The following is a 10,144-nucleotide window of genomic DNA, read 5'->3' as shown; positions in this document are numbered from 1 at the left end:
AGTGGGGATTCTGGCCTCCCATGAGCCCCGATCTGCAGGGGGGTGAGTAGAAACACCAACTTATATCCAACCCCCCCGCCCAATTCACCTGGAACTGCCTAGCCTCGTTCCAACCCCCCACCCCAGCTCCACAGCTCTGATGGTTCAGCCCACAAGGGTGGGGGAGGCCTCTCCCACAAGTGCTGGCTGGTGGGGGGGTCAGTTGAGGGGGGACCCCTGGAAGCCAAGCTGATCCCCCCACACAATAAAGCCCCTTCCCACTGCACCAGCTGCCTCTGTGATTTTTAACTCTGGCTGCGGGGGGGGGGGGTAGCTGAGGGGTGGTTCATAGGGAGGGAAAATGAGTCATGCTGAGCTAGGAATAGAACCCAGGTGTCCTGGCTCCCAGCTCCGCCCCTCACTCAGAGGCGGGAACAGGACCCAGGAGTCCGGGACGACTGTATTGGCAATAAAATCCTCTCTATTTAAAAATAGCGGGGGGTTGGAGGTGGGAGGAACCAGGACAGGGGGGGGTTGGTTCTGGAGTGGGGGGCGGGTCACGTCTTCAGCTGCCCCCCTTGGCTTCCACCGTCCTTCTCTGGCATCTCCTGCTGGCGGCGATAGAGCCAGGTGCTGTAAGGGGGGAAGGGGAGGGGGATTAGGGAAAGGAGATGGGGGGAGCTGTCTGTTGAGGGGGGGACAGAGCCAGCACTTGCCCCCACCCCGGCACAGGCCTTGTCCCCCATCCTCTCCCAGACGTGCAGCCCCTGGCACCTGGGGGCCCTGCCCCCTGGGGGGGAGGCGGGGGGACCCCGGCGTCCGGACTCACCAGCCCCCGATGAGCAGTAGGACGAGCCCAGCGCTGCTCCCGATGATGACCCAGACGGTCCAGTCTCCAGGGCCCCCCGGGGGGGTCGGGCTCCGTGACGGGGGGGGCAGCGTCAGGGGCCCCGGCAGGGACGGCGCAGGCGGTGGGGTGCTATTCCCTGGCAGGGGAGTCACTGCAAGGGGGAGGGGACAGGGGTTAGAGGGAGGCAGGGCTGGGAGCCGGGACTCCTGGGTTCTCTCCCGGTTCTGGGAGGGGAGTGAGGTGTAGTGGTTAGAGAAGGGGGAGGCTGGGAGCCAGGACTCCTGGGTTCTCTCCCAGCTCTGGGAGTGGGGGCTAGTGGTTAGAGAAGGGGGGGAGGCTGGGAGCCAGGACTCCTGGGTTCTCTCCACCTCACCTGTCACCTGGAAGCGCAGCTCGGAGCAGACCCAGCCCTGGGCGTTCAGCATCTCACAGCGGTAGCGCCCCGAGTCGTTCGCTGCCGCCTCCTTCTTCACGAGGAAGGCGTCGGGGCCCGTGACCATGACCTGCTCCGAGCCCCCCACCGCCTGCGGGAGAGACGCAGGGATCTGGGGGGCTGCGGGTCGGGAGTGAGGGGCACCGGCAGGGTTGGGGGAGCCCAGGGCTCGGCTGGCAGGGGCTGCAGGTCGGGAGTGAGGGGCACCAGCAGGGCTGGGGGGAGCCCAGGTCTGGGCTAGCAGGGGCTGCGGGTCGGGAGTGAGGGGCACCAGCAGGGCTGGGGGGAGCCCAGGGCTGGGCTAGCAGGGGCTGCGGGTCGGGAGGGAGGGGCACCGGCAGGGTTGGGGGAGCCCAGGGCTCGGCTGGCAGGGGCTGCGGGTCGGGAGTGAGGGGCACCGGCAGGGCTGGGGGAGCCCAGGGCTGGGCTAGCAGGGGGCTGCGGGTCGGGAGTGAGGGGCACCGGCAGGGTTGGGGGAGCCCAGGGCTCGGCTGGCAGGGGCTGCGGGTCGGGAGTGAGGGGCACCGGCAGGGCTGGGGGGAGCCCAGGGCTGGGCTGGCGGGGGCTGCGGGTCGGGAGTGAGGGGCACCGTACCCGGTAGAAGCGGTAGCTTTTGGCACCGTAGCTGGCGCGGTGCCAGGTCAAGGCACAGTCCAGGATCAGGTCGTCGTCCTGCTGCACCTGCAGCCTCCGCTCTGCCAGAGACCCAGAGATCAGAGCCCATAACCCCCCGCCCCTCCGGCCGGGCTCATCCACTCCAGTAACCGCCCCCCCGATCGATCCCAGCAGTGTGCCCTGGGTCACAGCAATGGGCCCATCCACCCCAGCCCGCCCCCGGCATCAGAGTGGGCCCATCCATCCCAGTACCCACCCCCGCCCCCGCCCAATGGGCCCATCCAGTCCAGCTTCTGACAGTGGCCAGAGTTGGATACAGAAAACCCCTTCATTACCCACAATGCACCTGGCCATGGTGGGGGTGGGGGGAATTTTCCTTCCTGACCCTGCTGGAGAAGCCAGGCCCTGGAGCCTGGGAGTGAAACCCCAACACAGGCGGGAGGCCTCTAGACCCCCCCATCCCTTCACAGCCGCCCCTCCCCCCATTCATCTGACCCTCCATCCCGCCCCAGGCAGCCCCCGCTCACCCCCGCAGCGCAGGTCCCGGTTGCAGGAGTAGATCTTGGTACCGCAGGCTCGACAGTCGATGAACTGGTGAACCATGCGCCCTGCGGAGAGGCGGGGGTCAGGGCCGGGGGGGTCAGGTCCCCAAGGAGTCAGAGCCTGGGGGGGAGCTCAGGGACTGGAGGGGGGGCTCAGGGCCCAGGGTTTGTCAGGGATGGGGGGGGTCAGAGCCCAGGGGGGGAGGTCAGGGCCTGTGGGGGAGGTCAGGGCCCAGGGTTACTCAGTCAAGGGGGGCCTCAGAGCCCAGGGGGGGAGGTCAGGGCCCGGGGGGGAGGTCAGGGATGGGGGGGTCAGAGCCCCAGTAGCTAGGGTGGGGTAAAGGCCCCCTGGGCGTAAGGCTGGTGCCGGTATCCCGGGAGTCAGAACCTGACTTGCTGAGGGAATTGGACCCAGGTATTCCGGGGCTGGTGGGGGGGTGGGAATCACTGGGGGGAGGCCCTGAGGGGCTGCAGGGGGGTGGTAGCATTAGGAGGTCAGGGTGCCCTAGCCTGGAGGGCAGTCAAGGATAGGACCGTCCCAGCACGGGGATCCCTGACCCCCCAGGGAATCAGACACAGGGTCTCTGGACCCCCCCCTCCCCCAGGATCTGTCCCTTCCCCCCCATCCCCCCTGGCTCCCACTCACCACACTTATTCGGGCAATAAACTGCAAAACAAGAAGGAAGAAGAAGGGTGAGAAACGCAGCTCACCCCCCCCCCCAATCCCCTGGGGAACAGGGCTACGGGTCGGGAGTGAGGGGCACCGGCAGAGCTGGGGGGGAGCCCAGGGCCGGGCTAGCAGGGGCTGCGGGTCGGGAGTGAGGGGCACCTTCCCGCTCACCCTCTCTCTGGAATCGGGCCATGAGGGTTGTGAAAGTCTCTCTCAGCGCCTGCAGGCTCCACATCACCTCGTTGAAGAGCTGCCCATCTGCAGAGCAACCAGTGAACACCACACAGGACAGTGCCATGGCCCCATACAACTGGGCAGCCGTGTGGGCGTGGCTGCCGTCTAGCCCCGCCCATATCCCTCAGCCACCCCAGCCCCACCCCTCAGATCCGCACCATGGGACTCAGCAGCGCAGCTCCGGCCCTGCCCCATCCTTAGGTTCAAGAGGCAACAGGGGAATTTAACTGAAAACTAGACGCTCCCCCCCACACCAAAGTGGGGCCCTTCCCCCATATCCCGCCACCCACATTCAGAGCAAACCCTGCCCCCCCCCCCCCGCGAAAAGACCCTCTCCTAGAATCGACCCACGTCCTCTAAACGGTTCAGGTGTCAAAAGGTTAATCGAGCTTCAAAACCGAAGAGCAGCCAGCAGGGGGCGCTGCCACATTGGCAATGGGAAGGGGGAGCCAGGGCTGGGCTGGCAGGGGCTGCGGGTCGGGAGTGAGGGGCACCGGCAGGGCTGGAGGAGCCCAGGGCTGGGCTAGCAGGGGCTGCGGGTCGGGAGTGAGGGGCACCGGCAGGGCTGGCGGGAGCCCAGGGCTGGGCTGGCAGGGGCTGCGGGTCGGGAGTGAGGGGCACCGGCAGGGCTGGGGGAGCCCAGGGCCGGGCTAGCAGGGGCTGCGGGTCGGGAGTGAGGGGCACCGGCAGGGCTGGGGGGAGCCCAGGGCTGGGCTGGCAGGGGCTGCGGGTCGGGAGTGAGGGGCACCGGCAGGGCTGGGGGAGCCCAGGGCTGGGCTGGCAGGGGCTGCGGGTCGGGAGTGAGGGGCACCGGCAGGGCTGGGGGGAGCCCAGGGCTGGGCTAACAGGGGCTGCGGGTCGGGAGTGAGGGGCACTGGCAGGGCTGGGGGAGCCCAGGGCCGGGCTAGCAGGGGCTGCGGGTCGGGAGTGAGGGGCACCGGCAGGGCTGGGGGAGCCCAGGGCCGGGCTAGCAGGGGGCTGCGGGTCGGGAGTGAGGGGCACCCTGGGGCTGGTACCTTTGAAGTCATTCTCCATGATTCGGGTCACGGCCCGTCTGAAGTGGGCGGCGGCTTCTCCCATCGTCTTCTCGTCTGGGGGGGGCGGTGACATGTTAGTGGGGGGGCAGCAAAGGGGATGAGACCCAAAGCTCTGGGATCCCGCCCCCCCCGGGCTGTATTGGGGTGGTGGGGGCGGGGGGGCCCTGCGCACCGATGACCCCCATGTAGCTCTGCTCCCCGATGGGCAGCTCCGCCAGGCCCTGGAGGCTGCGCTCGAGCAGGGCCTCCAGCCGCGCCCGCAGGCCCGGGTCCCCCCGCAGCTGCCGGCCCAGGTAGGGCCCCTTCAGCTCCCGCAGCAGCCGCATGGAGCCGGGGTCGCAGCACAGGCAGCCCCGGGCCCCCGGGCCCCCCAGCACCCACAGCGCCAGCCACAGCGCCCAGGCCATGGCCGGCCACCAGGGGGCGACCTCGTGCCACCCCGCCACCCCGCCTCGCGGCCAATCGCCTGCGGCACCCACCCCCGACATCACAATGGCCTGGCCAATCACGTGCCAAGATTAAACCCCGCCCACCCTGACCTGGGCGAGGGGGTCCCCATATACCCATCCCCCATGCCCCACCCCAGAGGTGGCTGCTTCTCAGTGCCAGGCGGGGGGTCCCTGTATACCCAGCCCCCACCGTGTCCCAGTGCCGGGCGAGGGGTCCCCAGATACCCAGCCCCCGCATCACACCCCAGGGGGCCGCATCCCAGCGAGGGGTCCCCATATACCCAGCCCCCGCCCCACCCCAGAGGGGCCGTGTCCCACTGCCGGGCGAGGGGTCCCCGGATACCCAGCCCCCGCATCACACCCCAGGGGGCCGCGTCCCGGCGCCGGGCGTGTGAAATCCAAGCTACTTTAGGGCGACAGGCGTCTCTGATTCGGGGTTAATCCCACCTGCCTTTCCCTCCCCCCTCCAAGCTGAGTCCCAAATGGTTGCCGTGTCCCCCCAGCCCCCCGCTGAGCCCCCGGCCCCTTGGCAGGGCCGGGGCCCTGTTGGTCTTTCATAACGGCTTGTGTGTCAGGGCTGGGACCACCTGCCCGGGCGGGGGTCAGAATAACTCTGGACACGGTCTGCTTCGGATTAATTAACCTTTGATCCGAATGGGCAACCCAGGGCGGGGGCGGAGGGGGGTCATAAAACCAGCATCGAGATTGATGGCTGCTTTCATCAAGTGAGGGACAGAGCCAGCCAGCTGGGAATGGGAGGTGGGGCTGCGCGTCGGGAGTGAGGGGCACCGTCAGAGCTGGGGGGGGGGGAGCCCAGGGCTGGGCTAGCAGGGGCTGCAGGTCGGGAGTGAGGGGCACCAGCAGGGCTGGGGGGGGCCCAGGGCTGGGCTGGCAGGGGCTGCGGGTCGGGAGTGAGGGGCACCAGCAGGGCTGGGAGGGGAGCCCAGGGCTGGGCTGGCAGGGGCTGCATGTCGGGAGTGAGGGGCACAAGCAGGGCTGGGAGCAGCCCAGGGCCGGGCTAGTAGGGGGCTGCAAGTCGGGAGTGAGGGGCACCAGCAGGGCTGGGGGGGGAGCCCAGGGCTGGGCTGGCAGGGGCTGCAGGTCGGGAGTGAGGGGCACCAGCAGGGCTGGGGGGGGAGCCCAGGGCTGGGCTGGCAGGGGCTGCAGGTCGGGAGTGAGGGGCACTGGCAGAGCTGGGGGGATCCCAGGTCTGGGCTGGCAGGGGCTGCAGGTCGGGAGTGAGGGGCACCGGCAGAGCTGGGGGGCAGGGCTGGCCTAGTGGGGGGCTGCAGGGTGGGAGTGAGGGGCTGGGGGGGAGTCAAGGGCCCCATTGTGCCAGGTGCTGCAGAGACCCAGAGACAGCCCCTGCCCCATGGAGCTCCCACTGTGATTAGACCTCAAGAGAATCCTTCTCCCCACTTTACAGCCGTGGGGCAGCTGAGGATAAAACCACGTCCCTCTGCCCCTTGTGCCCCATCCTCGCCCCCCCAAGCCACACAGTCGCTGCCCCGGGGCCGGATGGGAGCCGGCGCCCCCTAGAGGGGAAGGTCTGAACCCAGCCATGACCCAAGTGCTTGTCTGGATCCCTCCATCCAGTGGGTCTCAGCCAGGAGGCCGCGTTTCCCGGGCGTCCGCCAAGGTCTTCCCGGGGGTCCATCAACTCATCCCGAGAGTCGCCTGGTTTTACAGCAGGGGACAGAAAAAGCACCAGCGACGTCCGTACGAACGAACGTTTTGTGCAGACAGTGAGTGGTGCCGACGGCTCCGTGTCCTGTCCCGGGGGGTAAGTTCAGGATTTCTGTCCCAGGTGGTTTGTTTGATAATCATACGGTAAAACGGCGAGAGGCGGCAGGTTTTCAGTAACACTGTGGCTGGGGCACGGTTGTATTTTTGGGTCTGATTTTGGAAGCAGCTCGTTTCTGAGCGAGGCGAATCTTGGGGGTACGCAAGACATGAAAGGGGTACAATGGTCTGGAAAGGTTCAGAGCCGCCGGCTCCATCCTCTCTGCAGATTCCTTCCTTTGCTCCCTCTTCCCGTCCCGCCCCCGCCCCTCCTTTTCCCAGCCCCACACGCCTCTCCCCACAGCCGGCCCCTCTGGCGCGCCAAGCCCTCCGCAGCTGGGGTGGGCTGGAGGGCTCAGTGGGGGACACCGGCCGACCCCAGCCTCTGCCCCGTCCCAGGCTTGGGGAGGTGCATGAGAACAGCACCCGGCTCGCCGTTCCTGTCCCCTGCGTGGAGATTCCGGGGGGTCTGGCTCGTCTTTCGGGGAGCGACCGTCTCCCCCATGGCACGGTGAGTCCGAGCGAGTCCGGGGACCGTCCCGGCTGTATCAGTTTCATAGTGAGACGTGTGAATCTGACTGGCTGTGGGAGGGACACTCCCCTCCCCAGGGAGAGAACCCAGGAGTCCTGGCTCCCAGCCCCCCGCTCTAACCACTAGACCCCACTCCCCTCCCAGAGCTGGACAGAGAATCCAGGAGTCCTGGCTCCCAGCCCCCCCCCCCCAACTACTAGCCCGCACTCCCCTCCCAGAGCCGGGGCTAGGACTCCTGGGTCCCATAAATGGGGAGGGATCAGATCCAGAAGCCCCAACACACGATTCGGGGCTGGCTGCTCGGGGTGAGTTACGTATCGACTCCGGATGGGTGCGGAGCGAGGGATGAAGGTGGGCTTGCCTGGGGAATGTGCGGGTGAATGAGAGAAAGAACCAATGAGGAAATGAGGAAAGACGTGAAACTCTGAAAAGAAAGACAGAAGGGCTGTAAAAGGAGAAACGAAAGAATTTAAAAGCAGGGAAGAGAATGAATAAATTAATTAACTCAAAAAGATGATTGAAACTGAGAAGAAAGATGGGGAGGGAGATTGACATGAAAAACAGCTATGAATGAATGACTTGAAAAAGCGAAAAGGAGATGAAAAGTGAGAATGAATCAAAAAATTGAAAAGAATGAAAATGGCAAATGAAAAAATAAATTAGCTAATGGATGAAGAGAAAGAATGTGTTAGAAAACCAAAAATGGGGAAAAGAGAGCAGGAAGAATAGAAAAGAATTAATGAAAAAAAATGGATGAGTGAAAAAGAGAGAAAGAATCAAAACTAGAAAAGAAAGAATAAATGAAAGAAAAAAGAATGAATGAAAAATAGAAAAGAAATATAGTGTGAATGAATGAAAAAGAAAAATGAGGAAATTAACTAGACAATAGAGAATGAATGAAAAAGAGAAAATGAAAAAGAGAAAGAATAAAAGAGAGTGAATGAAAGCAAGAAAAAGAATTCATGAAAAACCGAAAAGAAATGAATGAATGAAAAAAAAAGAACTGAAAATAGAAAAGAATGAAAGAGTGAATGGATGAAAGAAAAAAGAATGAATGAAAAATAGCAAAGGTAAAGAATGAAAAAGAAAAATGAAAAACTTAACTAGCTAATGAATGATAAAGTGAATGAAAACAAGAAAAGAATGAATGAAAGCAAAAAAGAATGAATGGAAATTTGAAAAGAAAGGTTGGATGAAAAAAGAAAAATGAAGAAATGAATGAGAAATTAGAAAATGAGTGAAAAAAAGAAAAATTTGAAAATAGGAAAGAAAGAATGAAAGCAAAATAGAGTGAATGAAACAGAACTGAAAAGAAATATCGAATGAATGAACGAAACAGAAAAATGTGAAGACACTAACTGGAGATTAATGCAAATCAGAAAAGAATGACTGGAAAAGAGAAAGCGAACACATGACCCAAGGAAGGTGGAATGGAAAACTGAAAAGAGAGGATGAAAAGGGACAAGGAATGAATGAACGAGAGACGAGAGGGAATGAAAGACTGAAAAAGGAAAGAACGAATGCAGTAAAACAGTAAAGGGGGGAAGGGAGAGGATGAAAAACAGAACATTTTGGATGAGAAAGAAGAAGAGAATGAGTGGGAAATGGGAAAGAAAGAAAGAGAATCCATGTGCTGGGGGGGTATTACAGTGTAACCCCCCCCCACACACACACGATGTCTTTGCCAGCTGCCGGGGGCGGGAGGGGGGGACGACGCCGGCAGATCAGGGTGGGGGCCCAGAGGCACCATTTGCTCGTATTTTAACACTCGAGGGTCAGCTGAGCTCACGGCATCCCCCAGGGCTCTGTGCACCCACCAGCCCCTGGGGGCCACCCTCCTGGCCCCTGCATTTGAGGGACTTCCCTGCACCCCCCATCTGCTCCCCCTCGTGTCAGGGGCTCTGGGTGCTCCCCATTCCTCCTCCCCCTGTGCCCGGGGCCCTGTGTACCCCCTCCCCCCATGCCAGGAGCTTTGTGCCCCCTCCCCCATGCCAGGGGCTCTGTGCCCCCCACCCCTTGTGCCAGGGCCCCCATTCTCCTCCCTATGCCCGGGGCTCAGTGTGTATCAGTACCTGGGTATTAGCTGCATCAGGCTCAGGATGTTAGTACCAGGGCTTGGGCATTGACAGCAACATACTGGGGATTTTACCATCAATACTGGGGTATTAGCTGAACCTGGCGCAGGGTGACAGTATCAATACTGGGGTATTAGCTCTAGGACGCTCAGGGTGACAGTATCAATACTGGGGTATTGGCTGGAGCAGGCTCAGGGTGTTAGTATCATTACTGGGGTATTAGCTGGAGCAGGCTCAGGGTGAGAGTATCAATACTGGGGTATTAGCTGGAGTAGGCTCAGGGTGTTAGTATCACTACTGGGGTATTAGCTGTAACAGGCTCGGGGGTGACAGTATCACTACTGGGGTATTAGCTGGAGCAGGCCCAGGGTGGGTTGGGGCGGGGTAGGAAGGGAGAAGATATTCATGGCTGGAGGAAATAAGGCGAGCGGGAGCCATCCGAGCGAGGGTGGGAGCTGGGCCGAAGGTGAGAACTCAAAGGATGGTTTTGGCTAATGCTGTAGGAAGGGGTTAAAAAGTATGTTATCCCTTGGTCTAAACCCTAGAGCCTGCTCCCCTTCTAAAGCCAGGGATAGAACCCAGGAGTCCTGTCTCCCTCTGCCCCCACCTGCTCTAACCAAAGAGAGTGGGGGCCAGTGGGGGGTGGGGCTGGGAGCCAGGACTCCTGGGTTCTATCCCCGGCTCTGGGAGGGGAGTGGGGTCTAGTGATTAGAGCAGGGGTGGGGCTGGGAGCCAGGACTCCTGGGTTCTATCCCCAGCTCTAGGAGCGGAGTGGGGGCTAGTGAGAGCGGGGGAGGGCTCTTTAGAAAACAACATCCAATTTCACAGCTCACCCGGCCGTTTCCCCTTCTCCCGTCGGAGGTTGAACGAATCGGAGCCGCGCGGAGGTAATAAAACTCTGATTTCAGCAGGGCCGTCGGCTCCTGTGGAGGCCGGGACCCCGGGG

At 62.3% G+C, this 10,144-nt stretch overlaps 2 protein-coding genes across 4 annotated transcripts in view; one reads left to right on the top strand and one right to left on the bottom strand.

Moving 5' to 3' along the window:
- Nucleotides 1–358: 358 nt before the first annotated feature.
- Nucleotides 359–4,767, bottom strand: LOC123350542 (izumo sperm-egg fusion protein 1-like). Of its 3 annotated transcripts, XM_044989171.1 has the most exons (9): nucleotides 4,533–4,767; nucleotides 4,340–4,414; nucleotides 3,261–3,347; nucleotides 3,066–3,086; nucleotides 2,405–2,485; nucleotides 1,857–1,957; nucleotides 1,203–1,353; nucleotides 809–980; nucleotides 359–612 (listed from the first exon to the last, which is right to left on the bottom strand). In XM_044989171.1, exons 1-9 carry the CDS (start codon nucleotides 4,765–4,767, stop codon nucleotides 537–539), a joined length of 999 nt encoding a protein of 332 aa, XP_044845106.1. In that variant the 3' UTR covers nucleotides 359–536. The 3 variants fall into 3 exon arrangements, with proteins under 3 accessions (XP_044845106.1, XP_044845108.1, XP_044845107.1); XM_044989173.1 differs by lacking the exon at nucleotides 809–980; XM_044989172.1 differs by lacking the exon at nucleotides 3,066–3,086.
- A 1,775-nt stretch (nucleotides 4,768–6,542) lies between these two features.
- The window catches only part of LOC123350444 (netrin-1-like), a 34,595-nt gene continuing 30,993 nt past the window's right edge, over nucleotides 6,543–10,144 (top strand). The window contains exon 1 of the mRNA XM_044989052.1: nucleotides 6,543–6,592. The gene's annotated coding sequence lies outside the window, so the exon portion shown is untranslated. The remainder of the gene's footprint in view (nucleotides 6,593–10,144) is intronic.

This window comes from Mauremys mutica, chromosome 15 (assembly GCF_020497125.1).
Source record: "Mauremys mutica isolate MM-2020 ecotype Southern chromosome 15, ASM2049712v1, whole genome shotgun sequence".
Taxonomy (NCBI): Eukaryota; Metazoa; Chordata; order Testudines; family Geoemydidae; genus Mauremys; species Mauremys mutica.
This window is presented reverse-complemented; position numbering and strand designations above follow the sequence as displayed.